At 35.2% G+C, this 23271-nt stretch overlaps 1 protein-coding gene across 1 annotated transcript in view; it reads left to right on the forward strand.

Moving 5' to 3' along the window:
* ZFPM2 (zinc finger protein, FOG family member 2) overlaps window positions 1–23271 on the forward strand; it is a 253351-nt gene that overhangs the window by 13885 nt on the left and 216195 nt on the right. The window contains exon 3 of the mRNA XM_062514895.1: window positions 4673–4774. Coding sequence (XP_062370879.1) covers window positions 4673–4774 — 102 coding nt within the window. The remainder of the gene's footprint in view (window positions 1–4672; window positions 4775–23271) is intronic.

Raw genomic sequence — 23271 nt, forward strand, 5'->3', positions numbered from 1 at the left:
GTGTGAAGGTATGCTAACTATAGGAAGCACCTGGTAAACATACATGATATCTATGCCATGATAAGCAGTTGTGAACAAGAAAGTAGATCTGTCTGTTCTGAACTGTTCATTGTTAAAAATACGTTGTTGATTTAGCTGATTGCAAAATACATTATAGAGTGCCTAACAGCTGCTATAACATTCCTAGTCAAGAAAGTTCAATAGTTATATTGTACAAGACTTTCTGTAAGAGCCTAATACTGATAGGAACAACATGGATTAAAACAGCAGGATTGAGAAGAACTGCTAACCCATGTGCTTCTATAAAATACCACAACTACTTGTGGTACAAGCTGATTAAGTACAAATTGGGAAGTCTTTAATTTGTTAAAAAGATTAAAGTGAAATTACTTGTTAATATTCAAGTCTCTCTTTCCTACTTGTCAGTGTTGTCAGAGAAAGCTGGAGTTCTCTCTCATGTGTCTGGTAATGTCTCTCCTACCGTCGTCAGATTTCCTGACCAACTTTACCACCTTGAATTACAGTGACTTGTCTATTGGATAAACATTAGGCTATTTAAACCACATTAAAAAAAAACAAAACAAAAAACAAGAAACTTGGACTGGTTTTGAAGACAACAGAAACAATCAATGCTGGTAAGAAATTATAAGGTCAAGATGACAATTCTATCTACATTACATATTGAAGTTGTTTAAATAAGACTTTTTTTTTTCCCCTCTTAGTTAAGCAGTATTTTGTGTATTCAGCATTTCAGCAAAAGTCTAAGATTTGTTTCCTCCAAGTTTAGCTGACTAAAGATAGGTTCCTAGTCTAAGCTATGTGTTTAAGAGGATGATTCATTTCAGCTCTCTGACACTGAGGGGTCTTATATCTCAGGCATCCTAGAATAGGAAAAATCGCTCAGGAGGTTTCTTTCTTCCCTGTCTATTGGAGTGTCTACCTAAGTAGTCTGGACTAGCTTAACTTTCAGGCATCTAAGGTTAGAGGTGATCAGTTCTGCCAAGAGTGTAACTTTGATGCCAAGTATAGAGAGGTTGTGGAAATTGCAGTAGATATACTTGACTCATGATTGAACATAGTTTATGGTATTATGTGTGCTTACTCATAAGGGTATTTCTTCATGCAATGGTCATTTAAAGGATAGAATTCATTTACAGAATTCACTTAAATCTGCTTAAACAGAAGCAGGTATTGGTTCATTTTAGAGTACTTACACCACTCTTTGGTGTTGATGGGAAAAAGTTATTTATGCTTTAACTTACATACATTAAGCGAAATTGAGCAGTGAAGTAAAGGAAAAGTATGAGAAAACCAAAAATAATGGGAATAGAAAGGAATCAACAAGCTAGTAGCAAATGTGTAGTAAATATAGGCAAAAAAACCTGAACTTGATTTGACTTGGAAGAAAGAAATAATTAATGTCCTGGATCCAGTTAAGTGTCTACACTTGTAAATTGCAGAAAACTGTAATCAGTTCTAAAATAAATATTAAAAAATAGTGTTATTGAGACCAAAAAGTAGTCAGTGACTGAACAGAAAGAGTAAACAATGGAAAGAAAATAAATTCTGAAAGGAAATTAACTCCTTGGTGCTAAACAAATTTTAGCTGCTAAAATAGCTTTAAGTATGGGGAAAGAAAAGGAAAAAAAGCTTGAGAGATGTGCTTTATCAGCTCTTCTGCTAAGCCTGCTTTTGGCTTTTTAAAGTTGCAGTGTCTCCAGCACCAAACGGATTGTTTTGGTTGCCCATGTCAATCTGACCTTGATGCTCAGCTGAGCCTGGGATAGACCTCACTCCCTGGTGGATTCAGAAATTCACAGTAATGTGCCATCTGCTGGTTTCACTAGCAGACTGGGGTACTGTGGGAGAACAGGAGAGATCAGTGTGGTGATATTTCAGGTGTGTAATGCATGCACTTGACAGTTTGGAATAATAGAAAATATCAATGAAAATAATTAAGAATAATTCTATATGCAAAGTAAAGTTTTCCTTAATGTAAATTCTACGCATTTTATTTACTCTATTTGTACTAGACATACATCAATTCATTAAAACTTGACTATGAAAACCATGCAACACTTCATGTAACACTGAGAAAGCAAGTTAGTTAGCTGCTAACATACATTTTCAGATTTTTCCTCATCTCCCAAATACTTAATTAATGTGTACTATAGTTTTTGTACCTTAGCTGTTGTTCTGTCCTTTTGCTTTTCAGCCCAATCTTTTCACTTAACTTTGTCCTCTTTTAATTCTGATAGTTTCATTTGTTTATTTGTTTGGTTGGTTGCACTGACTAGAAGAATGCTGAAATTTACAAGCTAGCACCAGGTTGGCATATATTATAACCTGGAAGAACTTAATATTTTGGAGGTTAAATTGTCCAATTATCTTTGCTTCTTTTCTGTCTAAAAGAATTACTATTTCTAAATATTATTGTTCTGATTCAATACATACAGCTCTGTTATGTGCAGTGGAAGAGAAACATTTGCATTCTATACAAAGAACATTCTAAGAATTGTCTGTGTTGGTTAAACATCTTGAGTTAAAAACCAGGAATTGCCCTTACTGTGAATGGCATTTGAGAAAACTGGAGTTGAGAACATTTTTGAGAAAACTGGAGTTCATTGTGCCAGGTCTGAACTTAGGAAAAATTTATTTTGTGTCTCTCCAGTGAAAGACAAATTTGTGCTGCTTTAAGTTGCTATGAATATAGAAAAACGAAGGTAAACTTGTCCAATAGGTTCTTCAGTCCACTCAAAGAAAGGAGAGGTCTGATTATGACAAGGTAACTATACAAATGTTATACTATGGTAATTCAAAACAGGCTAGTTGCTTAAAAACAAATCATTGCTAAAACTGCTTAGCAGAAACTTGATACCTTTTTCAGCACATGAGCATATTTGGGACTTTGTTCTGAAAGGTAACTTCAGATTGAACTGAAGCATGGGAACTTCAAATGCCTGGCTGCAGTCGCACAGTTAATTTAGCACAAAAATTATACTAGATATTTGTGTTGTATTCAAGTTTTATTTTACACACTACAAGTGCATATAAATATTCTGGACTATGTTTTTAGTACCACAGGTTCATTGAACTATAGTTTTGCAGTCAAACTTCTGGAGTGATTATAGTACTGTGTTTGTGTGAGTAGTAGTTTATCAGGCTCTTAGACTTCATATTTGAAAACCTGTGTTTTATGAATGCAGGGAAGAATGTGTTATTTTAAGATGTTAAATGTACACATGAAGTTAATACTTTATAGTGTTTGTATATAATCATGTACTTGAAAACTCCGGGTCACAATCTTATCTGGTATAAATATAGCTCCAGTGATAACGTATGGGATCTGGCATAGTTTGTTGTAATCACATTTCTTTACCTACGTTGCTAATTAAAGCTTTTGTTATCATGAGTGGGGAAAAAAATTACAAGTTACTGCTTAATTGCTGTGCTTTTTGCTCCCTCTTGGTCTCCAGTTGTTAAATCAACAAAGGGTCTGATTTTTCAGTTTGAAAAATACACAGTATTTGTTTTTCTAGTGCTGTCACTTTTTTGTGGGAGATTATTTTTAAACTAGTCTCCTGCAAGTTGGATAAAAAAATTAAACCATAATCAGCCCTATTTGACTGAAGTAGTTAATTGCGTAGATTTGTTTTTTCTTTCAATTCTTCTTAGTGTCTTCTTATGCCTCAGTTTCTTGGATAAGCTAGTGCTAAAAAAAATCTACAAATTAATAAAATCCAAACCTGGAAAAGCCTTTAGAGACTTCACTTAATGTGTTACTGTGGCCTGAGTGCTTTGTGTTAATACGTGAACCCTCATCTTCCATGTAGTTATCATAGTGGTTATTTCAAAGTATTTTGGCAAAGAGCTTGTCTAGTGTATTTGTTTTCTTGAAATAACTGCACTTTCAACAAGCAGTTCTTCAAATAAAAAACTAGATGGTCATCTCTAAAAATTTAACCTTAACATACTTTCTGTGTGTCCTGTCTATGCCCTTGTAGTGGGTAGTAACAGAAGGCAGACAGACATTTTCAGGTGCTTCTCAATGGTGAAAATGTGCAAATTAATCAGAAATGTAGCATTTCGTTAAGTAAAATTTGATAGGCAGAAAATTACTTTAGGGACTTACTGGTGTATTATGACTTTGAGGGCAAATTCCTTAAATGCTGAAATACCATGGATTAGCTTTCCATTAGCTATGGGAAAATAAAACAAAATATTTAGTGGACCATATTTTTGTTCTGAGTGCCATTTATCTGCAGTACATATGAAACATTTAAGTGTCAGTTCAAGAAAACCCATAACTGAAAGCCTATGTTCCTGGGGAAGTCACAAGCTTATTTCTTTCTCTCCTTTGTAGAGACTCTGTGATTTTATGTGCTTTGGTTTACAGGTGCAAGTGGTGATTCTGTTTTTTAAGCATATGGAATAAATGCTGTTTTCCAAGATTTTCTCTCCATGGAACTGGAAGTATTGGATACTCAGGGCTTCTTTGAGTCAGTGGGAACTCATGAATCTTTAAATGTCTAATATTTTTAAAATTTTCTCTCTGTTTATAGACATGCAAATGTTTTCACTTTGGCATGTAGCTGTTGAGATATTATGGGAGCTTTGCTTAAAAGCCACTATTGGAATATGTTAATACTGTAATTTTTGAATGGTTTTTCAGGCAATGAAGAAGGCATCCAGGAGGCAGCAGAACCTGATGGTGATGCAAGGTCAGAGAAACCAGGGCAGCTTGCTGTAGAGACTGAAGATTGGGATGGGCCAGGTAGGGAAAACCAACTGAAAGCCAAGAGAAATTTCTTGAACTAGACTTCAATAACTATTAATTTCATTGTTTTAGTACATTGTTATGCTTTGCATTTGTTTTTAATAGACTGCATCTTTTATGATCCTTTGGGTTCCAGGATATTGACAGGTAGGTACTAAGATGGAATTCTTGAGTTTAAAAAAATAGCTTTTGTTATACCATTTTGTAAATTGTTCAACATAAAATGCCTTACTTATGTACTTGCTTGGTGTAAAGGAAAATCTTCTTGGTACTTAGAATTTTAGGATTAAAATTTCTCAGTAAGTTCTTTCTTCCGCGGTTGATTTAAGGGAGAAGCACTTCTGCTCTGTTTTCTGAGGTCAGAAGCATCACCTAGATGCTTTAGTCTCTTTTCAAGCTTTATGCCAACATTTAACTACCTGTTTAGCTTAACAAATAGGTGTGATGTCTGCTAACATTTTCAAGGAGCTTTTTTTACCTGTTTGAGTCTGATAGAAATGATTTAGTACACCTGGTCATTGGTTTCAGTGGAAAGAGAAACTCAGACTGCAGTCAATGAAGCGTTAGCACTTCACATTAAAACAGTAATTCAAGGTTACATTTTCTGCTATGTAAGTGAAGATGGTGCAAGCATAACATTGCTCAGATGTAATGGTAATATGGCAATACTTTCAAGTATCTGTTCAATATAAATATGTAAAACCTCTCTTGTACTGTAAAAGTACCTAAGGCAATGGGGCAAATTGTATTTCTCAATTAGGCAATTCTGGAGTTGAATGCAGTGTTTTCATGGGCATGGACTTGGGAATAGGCCTTAAAAATCCATTATATTGACCATAATTTAATAAAACTGTTGCAAAATGTGCATCTGAAGCCAAACACGCTCTGGCAATAGCTGTATCTCTTATGGAAATTTTCCCTCAAAAGGATGAGCACATCAGAAGAGAGTTCCATAACCGTTCTATCAATAATTTATAATGCAATAATAATATTTCATTAGAAAAATTCCTATATTTCAATCACATTTTCTTCCTTGCTTGATTTTGCAAATTATTGTATGCTCTTCATGAAGAGAAGAACAAAACTAATGGCAATTTTCTGAAACCAGTAGCTGGAAAATACAATGCAAACAAAAATGAAGACATAGTATATCTAATTATTGTGATATGATTTAAAATGTTTTTCATGAAAATACACAAAGAACTTGGTATTCTATATAAATCACTATGGTGTTATATGAAAACAAAGTTTAGTGTTATGCTACTGTACATGTAAAATAATTCAAAAAATATATGTGGATGTAGCAGAATAAGGCTGTTAGTATTTTCCATATGGCTTGTTTTTAATTTCATTCTAAATAAAGTCTATCTGAAATTTGTAAATTTTTGTTGCATTTTTAGTGTATTTCAGCATAGTTGAATGTGCATTTTGGGGGCTGTTACGGCTTTTTATGTGTGCTACCTTACTCAGAAGTTTCTGAGATATTTTCTGACAGTGTGGGAGAAAAGGAGATATTTTCATTCTGTTTGGAAAAAATCAGTTAAACAGTAGGATGAGTGTACTTCTAGTAATACTTATTGATAACTTTGACATGGGATAAGATGGAAATCAAAGCTGAATGTGGGAAAATTTCTTTTGACTTCGGAAAACTGGTGACCACCAGTATCAGCATCTGTATTTTATTTAAATATTGATTCTTCACAAGGTTATAATACATATTTTAAAAGAAATGGATATATACCACATCCCATACTCTCCATCACACATCAAATGAAGTTGCTTACTATTGACATGGAAAAAGAAGCAATCAACAGAAGATAATTTTCAACCATGCAGTACAAAGATAACATCTTCCAGTTTTTTTGGAAAAAAACAAAACAATAAAGCATGAAATATTTTGCTTATTTAGGAACATATTTTAGTGCAGCACAAACAGAGCCATCTAAAACTTTGATTCAGCAAGTTTACTAACTGTCAGTAGAGGCACAACCTCAAAGGGCAGATGATGATACGTTCTTTGTTATCTGAGCTGTCTCTGGTCTTAACTTCTCTGGTAAGGAAAGTTCCATCTCTGAGAGATGGAACCTCTCAGAACCCAACAACTGTGTTCTGCGTGATACAAGTGACTGTCAACTGATAATGTGAACTGTGACAACTCAGGAGTTTATATAAATAGTAAAGCTGTTTTGTTATTTTAATATTTTATGTCTTTTTTTAGCACTAAGGGAACATATTGTGACTTTCAGAGCCAGTACTTGCCAGGAACTGAAAAATTAAGCTTCTGGCATTAATTAGAGTTTTATTTTGTTTGAAAATTTGCATTGTTAAGTGGTTCACATGCATTCTTAAGTCTTTGTAATTAGAATATTTTTATGAACAAAAATCTAAAGTTAAATGTGCTGTAGCTTCAAAGAGTTTCTGCTGAAGCAATATTTCAAATCAGTCTAGTGACCTTCATTGCCCATCAAGGAATTTCAGAGATACTGCCTACTCTATGTAGCCACTTTGAGGGTTACCTAAATGTTTTTCAGCTACCCTTAGTTTTCACTGTTCTTATCTTAAAATTCCTGTTCAGTGAAACTGCTCTGAAATAATGGAAACTTGGGTCAATGGACTGTATATGAACACACAGGGAAGGCCTGATCCTTGTTGTTGTAGTCAACAGCAAAAGAACAAGGAATAGAAAGCGAGAACAGCAAGACTGGGTTTAAATACATTTTATGTAAACAGAGCTAGTTTTTAAAAGTGGAAGCAGGGGTAATTTTATGGCCTTATCTGTGCTCTTTGCCTTGGTACATGGAGTTACATAGTTCTGTAGATTTGTATTGTTATGATGTCAGTGCGTGTGAGGGCAATGCTTTAAGACATACAGAACAGAAGGATCTCCTACATGGCTTCTACAGGTCACCCATCATATTAGAGAATATGATCATTCTGGTTTCTACTGAAAAGTTTCATGTTTCCATAGCAGAACTTACTTAAAATCTCCAAAAATTTTAGATACTGGGCACCTCAAGTAAAATATTGTTAAGCCAAATATAAGGAAATTATATATTCTACGTCATCTTGAAAGATAAATTGTTTATAGATTCGGAAATGAATGCTTGTTTATCATTATTCCGTGGTCATGATTGCAGTGGTGGATAGAAGATCAGTCAAACAAACAAACAAACAAACCCCAGCAAAATCCAAGTGGATGTAACCAGATGCTAGAAACTATAATATAAGGCTAAAAGGGGAAAAAAAAAGGAAAGGAAAAAAAAAAACTAAAAAACACCCACTTAAAAATCTATCAGTGTCTTCATTAATAACAGTAAGATGACATTTTAAAATGTGTTAAAAAAAAAAAGTAATTAGAAAATTGGTATTGATCTATTCCAAGTGATGACTCAGTAGTTAGCAGGGACAGGTAAAAAGCTAAACTAATCATTTCTAGTGTGCTTGAAACATTGGTGCTGCAAAGTCCATTTGACTGTGATGACTGTACTTCTGTAGTAGCTAATTATAGCAGCCTGATGGTTTGAATGTCACTTTTTTAGGAGCTAGATGACCCAGCTCTAGTGATCAACTTCAGTTTCAAAAAAATGTTTTGATGTCATTACTCAAATGTGTTCAAAACCAGTGAAAGTTGGTGTGGGTAGTGACAGACCTGTCCACATGGCAGTGGTCCCACTGGAAATAAGGGGATAAGTACAGTAATATGCTTTTATTAAGAGAGGGTTAATAAGAATGCCAATCTGTATAGGCTTACAGAAAAAAAATTTGTATAACCAACATAATATGTAATGTGAGCTGAGGTATGTTTACTTACTTGCAATACATTTAAAATTTTAAAAAATGCTGAATAATGGGTACATATTGCTATTGGCAGACCTGAATAACTTGCCATGTTAGCTGCAGAAGTATTTCAGTTTCAGAGTAGTTAAATATAAAGTTATGGGCTTATGAGAAAGTAAATAAATATTTTCATAGAATTGTTACAATTGTAAAACACCTGTAGAAGCATATGAAAGCAGGGTCTCTGAAAAAGTCTTGAGACTAAAAGAGAGGGTTATGGCTGAAGGATATGTTTGGCATCTCAGACTGCTTTGCTTGTCTGGTGAGCAGTCTTGTTTGATGCTGAAACAGGGTTCTGTGTCCTGTGGTCACACTTCAAGAATGGTATTAAAATTTGTAACAGGTTTAGAGAAGAGCCACTAGAAAGTTGAAAAGACTGGTATTATGGAAAAGTCTAGGTCCTTTCCCTATTTATTTTACCAATGAAATATTAAAGTTACATTAAAGGGCAATCTGATTGCAAACTACTTTAAATTCAGAGTGAAAATCTGATAACAATGGGCACCTCTTTCTAAGCAAAGTACCAGAAGATTAAATGGATGTTGAAGCTCCACAGTTTCAGACACAAAGAATGGATTTTAGTGCTTAAAAAGTCATTATTGAAACATTTTATGAAAAGTCACTTATCTGTCATTAGAAATATTTTCATTCAGTATGAGATATTTTCCTAAAGAACATGATCAAGTTCTGTGGCAAACACTGGACTTTCAAACTGATATAGATTTTATTGGGACAGAAATTAGACTGACTGACCATGATAGTTCCTTGTAAGTAAAAGGAAATTAATAAATAAATATACCATCATTGCTTTTATAAGTATTGTACTGTTTTGGTGCATTCATAATGAATAAGTACAAACAGGCCTCATATAAACAATTCCCGATTTTTATTTCTTCAGTAACTGATTACTAAAACTGTGTTAAGAATGATAACCTCTTTGTGCTTTTCTCTATTCTGTAATTCTCAATTACATTGTAGTGATAAGACAGTGGAGTTGAAGAGAACATATACCAGTTCTGTAATATGCAAAGGAATGTTTTTCCCTGTTGATAGGACACAATCTTCTAGTACTGACAAAGCCAAAAAGTTTTTCCAAATCCAGTGCACCATCCTGTGTGCTCCATTGTTTTGAAATTCTTCCTGCAATTCCAGCGAACAGTGACAATTCAGCCATCAGTGAAGTTGTATTGTATATGGTTTTTAAGACAGAGAAACATTATTACCAGTTCAGGAACTAAATATAAGGCATTTCCAAAGGTGAAATTAGTGCCATGGAGAAAAGTCTTGCTTCTAAGGGAGGATTGGATCTCTTCCTTCTTAATTCACATGCACTGCACTAGATTGTCCTTATTCCTTATATGAGCTCTCACTTTTATAGCCATAAGGGTGCATGGCTTTCTTACAGAATGTGCTGATTTTGTCAGTTGGATAGCTTGAAAGTCTGTCTCTGAAGTTCTTTTGAATTGTACCAGAATTCTGCTTGGAAAGTGAGAAAATGTGATTTGCCCACATGCCCAAAATGGGGGGAAAAAAACCCCAAAAAACAAGAGAAAAACAAAACCGAAAACAAACAAAAAAAACACCAAAAAAAAAAAAAAAAAAACCAAAAAACAAAAAACCACAAAAAACCCAAAATTTAAAAACCCCACCACGTAGTGTAAAATAAGACCTAAAACTCTTATTGGCAGTTCATGGTGATTTTTTCTTGTATTTTTTGCCTTCATCTAAATGTAAAGGGGAAGTTTTGTATGTGTAAAATTCTATCTTCAGTAATTCAACAGGACTTCTGCTATTGGCAGTGGTAAATCAGAATGAAGTTGCAACTCATGTTACTCATTTCAACAGACTCATCATCACTTGTACACGTGTATCAGAGGGCTGTTGAAAAAAGTACTAAGAATAGTTAATTGTAGCACATTATAGTTGCTTGTAAATACTCTTACAGGTTGGTGTTTTTCCTAAAATGTATCAGAATTTTTAAGAAAAATATTTTATTGGAAATTAAATAGCACTTCAGAATGATGTTATATTCAGCTATGCAGCTGTTGGTAGTCAGTAAAAGATAGAAACAGGCGTTCATGTGAATTCTGGTATATTGCTTCAGTAAGTTGTAGATCAGAAAATTCTAGTGAACATTGGGCATGCTAGATTCACATTCTTACCTGCTATAAAAGGTAGTTTGAAAAGCTTTTCTGTGTAGATTTCTTGTAACCATTCGTAAGAATCTCTGCAAATACTTATTGATTGTTGGGTTTATTCTGCATTATTTGGTAATACTCTAGAAAGTTTGGGTTACAAAGCAAAGCTGTATATTATAGAGTGGAATGGTTGGTAGACAACAGCAAGATGGAAATAGACATTAATGGTAGCCCTCCCCCCCTCTTTTCTACTTCTTTTTGTTTTTGGATTTCTTTCCCCCTTTCTTTCTTTTTAAACCAGTCCTAAGAAGGACTTGGAGATTACTGTCCTGATTTTGTTTCCTTTTTGATTGGGGAAATGTGGTAGATTTTAGATCTTGGAAATGCTATTTGATGTAAATTAACAAAAATCTATGAAACATAGTTAACCATAGATATAGTCTGACAGTAAGAAGAATATTGTGAAGAAGCAGAGGAAATCATAGAACGACTGTGTGTTACTCTGACAGTGAATCGGTATTATCTCTGCTATCAGATAATGCAGTTATCATTAATTTTCACATTTGCATTTCAATCTTTGGAAGGAAATGACTCTTGCCGGATGAAGATAAGAGCTCTGTACCACTATAATGAACCATCATTTTATCCTGATGCTTTGTATCCATATGAAAATGAGGCTGGGTGGTGTGGTATGTGGGGGGTGGGGGGGGGAGTCACAGAAACATTATAACAAAGTGTCAGAAATCACCACAGACTTTTGGAACCCTTAATGAAACAAGAGGCAGTATAAATACATCTTCTGTAGTGAAGTGGATATAGGATTAAAAGCAGAGAGCTGGGCTCCCAGGCTCCAGGGGTTGGGAGGGAGCCTTGTTGAAACAGGTAAGGATTTCTGTGCATTTTGATCTGTTTCCATCAACAGTTTGGAACTAGAAGGAGACCATTTGGACATAGAATAACAAAAGTAAGGGTCTAAGAGTCATCAAGTCAACCTTTGCACTGCAGGTGTTGTTCTGACACTTGAGTTCTGTTAAAGGAGGTGCAAATGCTCATGGACTGCTGTCTTGTGGTTTGGATTATGGTACTGGAGCTGTTTTAAGCAGTTACCAAACCTGTGCATTAAATGCATAATTTAAAATAATTATCAGTCTTGTATGTAGAATTTATCCAAGTTTTCAAGGTCTGTGGTCTTCTCAGTTGTTTTTCATGTATAGCCCCAGTTTGTGTTGCTTACCTGAAACTTGATCTGCAGATCTCTGCATCGTTCCATTTTAGTTCTGATTGACTAATACCAGTATTACTGAAATATACTTGCACTATATTCAACTGGTTTATCCTTTATTATGTAGTTAGTGCTTAGTTAGTCTGTAGCTTACAGACTTCACAGTACATAATTTAGGCTCACTGACAAATGTCTTCTAAAAACAGGAGCTCTTGAGGTTTGCCCTGCTGCCCCATTTTCTGTAACAAAAGCTGAGTTTCTTAGATCATGAAATGATTGTAAGAACTGCTAATTAAATATGGGGTATTTAAAAAATAATTTTTAGTGTGCAACCTAGCACCATTTACAGGAGCCCCAGGATGTCAATCTTGCTGTGACCAGCTGGGATTGATGAATTAATCTGATGGATGTGGTAGCTGCTTCCTCTTGCAGACCTTTCTCTGGGTCTCACCCCTCTCTTCTTACATGACGAGAGTCTTTGCTTCATAATGAGAAGATGCAGGTCTAAGAAGTGGAAGGAAAAATCTGCTACTCCTATGTTAATATATTCAGTAGTGACATAAGTAGAGTAGTAAATGAACATTAAAATGATCCCTGTCATGATTTTGGTTGTGGCCAGCAGACACTCTTCCCAAGTAGATCCCAAGGTGCAGAAGCTGAAGCATTGCAGGGAACATTGTCCAAAGATAGTTTGTGTGCTGACACCTGAGTCAAGGCTAAGGAAGCCTCCCAATACATAAACATGGCTGTACTTGGCTTCCATGCCCAGAGCAGTTCTTTGCCACATGTAATGAAGCTTTTATTTACATCTGACATAGTACAAAATTTGTCTGTTGTTCAAGGCAGTTGGTAGTGTTGGTGGACTGCTCCCTGTACGGGCCTGAAGGATGAGAATGTGAGAGTGGCTGGGTGAATTCACATGGAAGTAGCAGCCAAACTTTGCTGTCATGATTCCCATGAGGAGTTTTGACTTTTCTAGAAAAGAGGCTGTTGCATGACCTACACTGAACATGTGTAATAGATGGGGAGAAATTCCACTTATAGTCATGCCTGACAAAATAAAATTTTCCTTTCAGCCAGAAATAGTGATCACCAAGTCTTTTAAGAGAAAATTTAGGTGTAAAATAATTACTCTAAGTTAATGAGAAAAGGTAGTAATAAATTTTGAAAACTAGGACATATTTCTTGTTATGATGTCACTTGCTGTGGTGACTTTGTAGCATCGCTTTTGTGATGCAAGGTGCAAATATTGTAGGATTCTGTAAACTTGGAGACATGGATTGTCTCATTTGGCTTGCAACCTAAAATATCAAAAACCAGTGACTTCATCACTGAATACTGAGTTCTTGTCAAACATTCCAACTATTTTGTCAGTTGGAATGCCATTTCCTTATTTTTATATTATTAACATAATATTCTATATTGTACATATTATATATTGATATTATTAATATATTATTGTTATTGCTACCATATATATGTGAATTTAAATTTAATTTCAAAAACAGTTGCTAAAGAAATGAGCCTAATTTAGAAGTAACATCTTGTATTTATCATTTCACGTGTGGAGGACTTCAATTTTATTTAACAATTAGCCTTTTAGAATATTTTCAAATGCAAAACTTCATTTTCATCCAAGTGAAAATGCTTCAGAAAAGTGAAACTACCTAGAACCTTCAAATCTATTAGTTTTGGGTGTTTTTTGTGTTGTTTTTTTTTTTTTTCTTTCATGGCATTCCATTGATTTACTATTTCTGGTTCTTTATTTACCCATTTGTGAAATATTTATTTGACATAGCAAGTTTTTTGATTTTTAGTGTGTTAGGTGTAAATTGTTCTTTGGAGACTGTCTTGATCTTCAGGTGGCCAAGTTTCTGGATTAGGGTCATGGTTTAGATGTGGCAGTCCCTAATTTAGTGTCCCTCCCTCCCCAGCACTCCCTCTTCTCCCCCTCCAGTGGGAGATACAAAAGGCAGGGATTATGAGTTGAGTGCAAACTATAAACAGCAATGAGATTAAAAAATTAACAGTTCCAGTGGCAATTCTAATAACATCAGTGTTTTTGTTATGTAAGAGAGGGTGTTTTACATAGAAAATGCTCATCAATGTGTCACAACTCTGAGACAAAGAAAAAAGGGCTGGCACACCCTCCATGTGCCACCTTTTCTTCCCAACCAGAAGCCATGCCCCTCCTTCTTGGAAGTGAGGATCCTTTGCTTCCACCCCCCAAGGATGATGTGCATGGTATAAAATAACAACATAGACAGGCACACACAGCTCCAGACTGTGCAAAATGAACCCCATCCTTGGCCAAAACTGGGACAACTAGGTAGGCTTGAAAATGATCTGGTATCTTCCTAAATTTTTTTGTACTTCTGTATCTAGCATGAGAGCTTTGTAAGTGTAGAATGTAAGAGACTTGTAAAAGTCATTGAACTTAAAATGAAAGGTGATAACATATTTGAAATGTATTCTATTTTGATTGGCATTTATGTTTCAAGCACAAAAGACTGCTTGCTCTCTGAAAAAAGTTGATAGCTGGGAAAGGCACGTGCAAGGGAAGAATCATCAGATTCACTAAGTACTTCACTTTGGACATGATAGGCTAAACAGTGGATATTATGTAAAGTACAAATCCCCCTAGGTCACACAGTGAAGGACTCCTAGTCGTGAAATTCTGCAGGGAATCAATGAACATCTGCATTACAATACATTGTTTCTTGTAGTTTAGTGCACCAAGGGACCTGCAGAGGCTGGCAGAAAGCTTTGCACTTTTCAGCTCTCTCCTCTGTAGTTTGGCCATAAAGGCAATATTACACCCTGGTAGTTGCAGAGGACTGGGAAACAGTGTCTGGTTTTGGAAGCAGATTGGGTGAGAATCAAAAAGGACATGTAATCAGTCCACAAGTATTTTGTTCTTTGCTGTGTTTTTCCTGTTAACTCAGCTAAGATTATTGCATTCAGAATACTGTGTGACAACACTGGCTTGAACAATTGAAGACTGGATGTGTTAGTATATTGAATCATATGTGCAGCACAGCATTATTTAATGCACTTAAGTCCAGTAGTTGGATACAAATACCTAGTGAGAAATGCTGGTGACTTTATTACTTAAATTGGCAGGTTTCAATGATGAATTCTGTATACAGCAGTTCATTGAAGAAAATATTTTGATTTTCAAAGCACAGTGTCCTTTTAAACCTTCAAAAGCCACTTTACTTACTCTCTCTTAAGACATCATAAGATAAAAGTTGGAATAACATCAATAAAACAACAAAAAATAACACCAGGAACAATTGTACCTCCTTTCAAAAGAACTAACTTTTGCTGAGAGTAAAAAATTTAATGTGACGTGTGATATGGTAGTTATTCTTAAAATTGCACAGTTCAGGATGGTTCAGAGTGAGAAAAGGAAACTGGATGTTGTTGTCATGGAACTAAAGGCAAAGTCCTCTCTCAGTTGTGACCTTGACTTTCTGTGTTTAGCTCAGTGAGAGCAGCTTACCATTGGGTATAAGCATTTGGGTTTAGGCTTAATTGCCACATTTCATTTTTAGGGTGCTTTGGTGTTGCGTTCTCAATAAGAGGACTTAAATTAATAGTGGATCTCATTTTCTCTCTTTGATTTAGGCTTCAGACAAGGATATGTGCAAATGATCTTTGTAACGTGCGTTAGTGGTCATCATACAGAAATGCTGCAGTAAACTCCTTTATGGAGTCACTCAGCACTGATTCATCAACATGGCAAAAGTAAGAATGGCTGTCTAAATAGCTTCAGACCTCATTTTGATCTAACTACAGATTGTGTAGTTCTTGAAGCATGTTCTAATGGAATCTGAGAAACCCCAGAATCAAATACTCAGAAATGTGGTCCAGGATAAAAACTAGAAAGATACTTAGGTAGGCAGAAGTAATAATGATTAAAGTCTGTGTTTGGAAAGCTGTAACTCTTAGTTTTTCCTGTAGTCAGCTGATTACCTTAGACATTCTAAAATAGCTGTGTAGAGGACATTTAGTTCCTTCCTATCCCCCTCTCCCTGATAAAGATTTTGGAGTCTTCTGACTCTTCTCTTTATTTATCATGGTTGATTTAAAAAAAACTATTTTTAATCTATAGCATATTAAATCGTATTAATGGGGAAGATGCTTGCATATGCCTGTTTTGGTAGTGTGGGCAGCCAGTCCAGTGCATATATTGCATCTTTTACGACACGTTCCAAAATAAGTCAATCAAATTGTCCCATCATAGCTTATTCTTTCCCTCTGCTCCCTTTGTGTCTCAGGACTTTTAAGCAATGTATTCAAGGTGAAAACCTTGAACAGCTGACTTCATAACATCCTTTTGGGGATTACAGGTAGAAAAACTTCACAGTATTTTACATAACTTTGTTTTAAGTAAATATCACAAGATTACACTTTGCCTTATTTATTTTATAAAACAGTATTTTCTGATATATTTCACAGACTGAGGATCAAGCTGTAAAAATCATATTTTACTGAGAGAAAATACTCAGAGTTGGCTTATTCAGTTCTTTGCTGCTCCGATTTTATGGCAGTATAAATGTGTTGATTTAAAAGATGCTTCATCAGCATAAACCCACGATGATGGATGATTTTGGATAATTTAGAAAGATAATACAATGTATACACTGGGACATACTGTTCCAGAGTGTCTTGTGTATGCATTTTGGGCTGGGTGGTTCAGCCCAGGAGACTGAATTTCCAATTACATCATTGTATGAAAAAAACCCTTCATTAAGTTATCTGAACTTTAATACTTACAGTGTGGTGCCAAAATTACTGATCAGTTAAGAAATCTTTGGCTTGCATATATAAACAGATACTAGCTCTCTAAAAAAAAAAAAAAAAAAAAAAAAGCCTGTCTGGAAAGCACTTGTGGTACACATCCAGTCAGAGTTTTCTTAAAGTTGACCACAGTCCAGTTTTCAGGGCTTGTGTAATGCAACATTGTAAATGCTTCATATAATTTGTTGCTATCTGATAAAGTATGTATAATACTGAAATTTTTTTACTTAATGCTTTTACTGTAGTGATTACTACTTCATTATTTTTATTGACTTATTCTCAGGAAAAAAAAAACATTTTCCCCATTTACAGAACTGCTCAGCATTTGATATTGACTATTTTTGAAAGTTTTGTATTGGATATCAACTTTTCATGAAACTTTTCTTTAGGAGGTACTCTCTAAATATGTGACTATTTCTAGCAGCCGAAAAGAAAAAAAACTGCGCTGAAACGACATGTATTTTGGTGTGTTGCCTTCTGATAAGAGCTATCAATTAGTTTAATTACTATATCCGTAACACTTTAGCCATCAAATTTTGAGTGTCTTCCAAGGAAATTATTTTCTCTCATCTTGTCCTGCTAGTAATTATTGTAATGGTTGCAACTTACTTAGTTGTCTTTTTTTTTCTATATTGTCATGACACAATGTATGAGTCATCGAAGAATGGTGTGATCAGGTAGTTCACAGGGATGTAGGGCTAAAAATGGTATAAATGTGCCAGAAGACATCTTCAGGAGACCCTGAGGAAGTGTCCTTGCATGTTGCTATGGTACCTTTAAGCATGTTACCTGAAAACCAATGGGCAGTCAGGAGTGTTAAGAGTCTTCCACATGATGCACAAAGTAAGCTTCAGGTTTCTTTTATGCTTTTCTGTAGGAATGCATCTGATTACAGAAAAGTCAATCTCCTTGGATTCTGCCTCTTGTCGATATATCCTGCAATGGAATGTGTGTATTGACAACCAAGATGTAATAGATTAGTTGCTCAGCTGATTCACTGGTCTCATTGCTCGGTGTTCTGAATACTGGGAACCTCAGCCAAGTAATTAAATACTCCAATAGTACTAAGCAACAGATATTTCCCATCAAAAAGCCTCTTGCCATCTACTTCCTTTGAAATTTTTCTCATAAAAGAGACAAAAAATGGCTTGAATTTTTCAGAAAGCACATCACAGTAGTTTCACCATTTCTCAGCTTCTAGGATCATTGCCCTGTAGAAATGCTGTGTGTTTCCCAAAGCTTGGACATATCATGATACTTATCTAAAGAGAAAAAATGATCTATTTTTAAAAGAAAAATGCTGACCTAGTTAGTGAGGCTGAAACCATTCATTAATTAGAAGTCATAATTGCAATTACATGGTAAAATTAATTTATCACGAAAATAATCCTATCAGTTTTCCTTTTTGGAAAAATGGAACCAAATGATTTTAGCAGCCCATATTGCTTAAGGCTGATATTACAATGATACTGGTTTAGAGTGAATAAAGTAATCAAATTCTATTTTCAAGATCTGAAATTCTCAGACTGTGTCATAGATAGTTTATATATTATATGAGATTCACTTGAGTTGTAATTTTGTAATTACATATAATGTATAAAGCATATGTGCACAGATAAATGCATAAAAGGAATATAGTGTGTTGAAATTTAAAAAAGAGTGAATTGAAGATAAAACAGCACATAGTATATAGAAAAATTCACATAATATGGCGAGTATGCTGCAGTGTGTAAAACTGAGAATGCCTTTTCTACTCTTAGGCTATTTAGACTTCCTTGATATTCAAATATTAATTTACATTAAATAGAATTCAAGGAGGTCCACCTTGATGGACCTTGGGCAGCCCTGGCAAGTAGTAATCCTTGGGGATACCACTTTATGTATACATATGCAAAGATGTTAGAGCCATGAAATACAGTTCTTTGATGACATCATAACTGTGAAATATGACATTATTTTGCTCTCCAGCACTCAGAGCTTTGCTTTATCTATATTAAGCAGTATATACACGTAAATAAAGAATTCCAAATACTGAAGCTGACTGCTGTAACCCAACATGGCATCTTCAGCTGAAGTACTCATCACTCTCTGCTGCCCTATGGATGTCAGGGCACTACTTGTGGAGTATCTTGCTGTCAAATATCACTAAATTTAACAGTGTCTTCTCTCCAGAAATGACATAATAAGTGTTGTGGATTCTGTTAGACAGCTGTATGTCCAAATTCAGCAATTACTTAACGCTTTCTTAAATTTTAACAGGGGACAGATATTTATTATTTTATGTCAAGCTAGTCAAACTTGGTCTTTAAATTTAAGGATCTCAAATACATAATTAAAATTTCTGGTCCTGTTGAAGTAAATAGAAAAGTACACATTGATGGCAATGGTTATGAATACCTAGTCTGTAATGGCTAGTTAATGCACGAATACATTTATCATCTCCACAAGACTCACAAATGTACTCTTCAGGAGAAAGACTGTTAGGCACAGTCACCAGGGGAGTGTTCATCTGCCTGCACTTTGTTATTATAGGGTTAGAAGAACAAGTACACTTTTGGACACCTGAAAATATTTTAGGTCTCCATGAAAAAGAATTCACAGACGAGTGCAAGAAATCCATGCATAAATCTATCTAGTCCAGACTAACCTGGCATTTGAAGATATAATCACTGAGTCTTACATTATTTGTAGTAAGAAGAAAAAAACACTTTCAGAAAATCACTTCTGGTCTTCTAGGCTCCCATCTTGAGAAATATTTAAAAATTTCTATTTTAATGTGTGTGAGCATTCCATTTAAAAAAAAATGGAACTACCCACATTCATGAAGTTAAGCACAAACATGTTTGTAGGACTGTAGCCTTAGCTCAGAAGCTCTTCCAGGAAGGAGCTGCCTTTATCGTGGTGCTTTCTACATACTCAGCAAACTGCCAGCCTGCATAAATTAATAAGAATGCAAATCAAAGCAATACTAAAGGCCCCCTTCTACCCTGGAAATATAAAAAGCCTTAAAGATGGACCAAATTACTTCAATACCAAGAATTCCAAATTCAGTGGACTTTAAATTGTAGCTGCATCAGTTTCTGTTAGATACAGAATATTGTTACATAGATTTGGTAGATTTTCTAAGTTACTATTGTGAAGCAGTTTCTTATTAAAATACTTATGATGTTTTGATTTGTATTATGTTTCTTAAAGTAAATCTTTTCCTTTGAGAAGTAGGACCTAAATCTTGAGGCTGCTGTTCATTTCCTAGTCATTTCATTTTCAGTGGGATAGTAAGGTCTAACATAATGGTGATTTTTTAAATGGGAAATTAATTTGGATCCTGTTGTGTTTTTTTATTTATTTTAAATTTTAAAAACCCTATCATGTTTTGTGGCTCTGATTATATCTGTGGATACAGTCTTGTGGTGTCATAATGCACAAGAGTCCTGATCTTTTATTTTCTAGTGGTATGATTTTACTATAACAGTGTATATTTTGCTGTAACTGTATATGGGAATATAGCAATATAAAGAATTGAGAGAAGATACTTAAATATTGTGCAGGCAGAGAAGAGGATTATGATATATAATGTCCAAAATATTCCTAAGGACAAATCTTTGCTTAAAGGAACTAGTTGTGGAGGGTTTTTTTTCTTTTACAGGTATTTGTTTTGTTTTTAATAAAAAATACCGTAAGTATGACTGAAGGGATATCCTGAAATACCCTGTGTGAAGCATCAGTGGCTCTTAGTTTCTTCTTCTGAAGATCAGTTGTATCTATTGCCTATTATTTTAATTATTTAGCTAACTCCAAAAAGTATTTTAGAATTATGATTGTTGCTTGATGACTTTTTCAAGCATCAGCTGATAAACTAAAACTTATCTTGGCAGCTCAGGGGAGTAAAAGAAAATACACCCTTTTAAATCTCTTATTATCTCAGTGCTGTTGCTTAACTGTTCTGCATCCTATTTTATTTTTACCAACTTTTTTCTTGATTTTTTTTATGCAGACACTTCCTGCTCTTTAACTTTTGCCTTCTTTATGCAATATTTTTAGTAATGAAATAAGCCCACATATATTGTCTTTTATTTGCCTCATGGCTATGCATTGTGAGGAAGAAGGGATGAGATTATTTAACTGAATATATTTACTTCATACAAAAACAGTAGCACCTCAGCTTAGATGTGCTTCTGTCGTGTGATCATGGCATGGTGATACTTCCCTGTTGTGTTTGTCATCCCCTCCTCTCTGCCTGCACTTGTGTTCCCCTTCCTTCACCCCTGCAGACAGTCACAGCACAGGAGCTATCGAGGTGAAATCCAGCAGGGATTAGTGGAGCAAAAGTCTCCACATGTTAGCTGCTTAAAAACAATTAACCAAAGATGTGTGCAGCAAAGAGGCAATTTCTCCAATGTACTCATACATGTGATGAAGAAATGTCATTTTCTTTTTCAAATTTTGTTTCCTAAATAAAAAGGAAAGCATTTTGTTGTTCCTGTTCCCGTTTGATAATTCATAATTTCTGATCATCTCCTTTTATATTCTTGGTCTGATTTTATTCATGTCCTTCATTTACACTCTGCTTTGTATTAATTTTCTTTCTATCATTTATTTCCTTTGATTCTATTAAAGTCCCTTTTCCATGTGGTGTGTCTTTCATGCATTATAATTATAAAATATTTCTGTTTTTTCTTCAAGCACTCCAGTTTTATTTACCTGACTTTCTAGGTTTAGGTATGGTGTTTCCTACAGTATTTATCAAAGAGAGTACAGGAGGAACATGCACAGTATTGCTGCTCTTGGCTCTGCTGCATTTTCAAAGAGCATCTGCTCGTGTTCATTTGATTTTTTTTTTTTCTCAGCTATGTATATAACACACATATGTATCATCAATTCAGTGAAAACACCACAGAGAAAATGAATTTTTTGAGACTGGGAGGAAGTTTGCAGCAAACAGTGGATTATATTTGTGTTATATAGCTATCTCATCAAAAGGTAGCAAATGCACAGGACCTTTTGCGCTTTTCAATTTGAAAGAAAATTATTTCATTAGAAAAAAAGAACCATCACTCTGGATGTTGGAGAATGCCAGAGCCTGATGAAACCAGCTGAAGAGACAAACTGAGTGTACGGATGCAGATTAGCCTTCAGAAGATGAGGGTGTAAAAGGGATTTAATGGTAGGATGGATTATAGAAATCCTTGTAACAATGTTAAATAATTATAGTTCCAGCCGAGATCAAAGCAGTGCTGATTGAACCCCCTCAAGCTGTTAACACGGAGTGTCTTGAAGGAAAAAAAAAAGGAGGAAAAAAACCCTCTGAGATTGGTCAGCCTGTGCTGACAGTGTCCTCTGATCTGGGGAAGTTCTGGCTGTGTTGAAGGTACAACTTGTGGGGGAGGGAGAATAGAGAGAAGGATTTATCTGTCCAAGTAGCCTATTTTAGGGAGGTGGGGGGTTGTTTTTTTTTTTTTTTTTTCTTTTTTCTTTTTAAGAGGGGAGGAAGGGGTTATTACAATCAATGCTACCAGAGTTCACACACTTACTGAAATTGCAGTAAACTTTACAGTTGGCTTCTTTCCATATTGGAAAAAGGATTAAATTTCTTTAGCAGAACTCTCGTCTGTAACAGAAAATTATTACACTTTTTTTCCCCCCTCCCCCCACACACCTTCCCCCCCACTTTTCAAATATGGTTCCTATATACATACTTGCCCAGCAACAACTATTAGTAGTGATAACTGGAAGAATGCCTTTGTAGTAGCAGTATTTAGCTGCAGGCAGCGAGTACAGTTGCTATGCCCATTCAACAGCATTAAACATTTATTCTCATTGCCTTGCCTTCCTGGCATTCATGCCTGGAGGATTATACTTGTGCCTCTGTTAATAAAAAGAGGGAAGTCAAATACTTACGGTTTGGTGGTGTAGTGACGTGGCATTTCCAAAGCTTTTCCTTTTACATAGCTGTTTCTAAAGTGTGTCATGTCTAGTTTGTTGCAAAAGAAAATTTATTACTTTAATGAGGTTGAGGTGTATTTCCAGTGATGGTGTGTTCAATTCTAAGTAGAAAACTAGAGGGTACATTAGCTGAGTAATAAAACACAAGGGTGGAGATGGCTGGAACTCAGTTATGGAATCATGGAATGGTTTGGGTTGGAGGGGACTTATTTTTTTCCTGCTAAATCAGGTTGCTCAAAGCCACATCCAGCCGAGCCTTGAACAGTACCAGAGGTGAGGCACCCAGTATTAATTTGTTCCCCAGCTCTGTGCTGGGATGGCAGGTGAGTAAAAATGACCATTGCTGAATGGACATAAAGCTGTTGGACATCTCTCATCCTCACTCTCTCCCCCCAACCCCTTCTTTCCCCCTCCTCACTCCCCTATGACTGTATTTTTGAACAAATACAAGTACTTTGTTTCCTGGGTAATCCCGCTCTACTAAATTCCAGTCAGTGTGTGTTAATGAACTGTTCTAGATTTCAGAGAATAATGATGCATGTCAAAAC

The sequence above is a fragment of the Cinclus cinclus genome, chromosome 1, assembly GCF_963662255.1.
Source record: "Cinclus cinclus chromosome 1, bCinCin1.1, whole genome shotgun sequence".
Classification (NCBI taxonomy): Eukaryota; Metazoa; Chordata; class Aves; order Passeriformes; family Cinclidae; genus Cinclus; species Cinclus cinclus.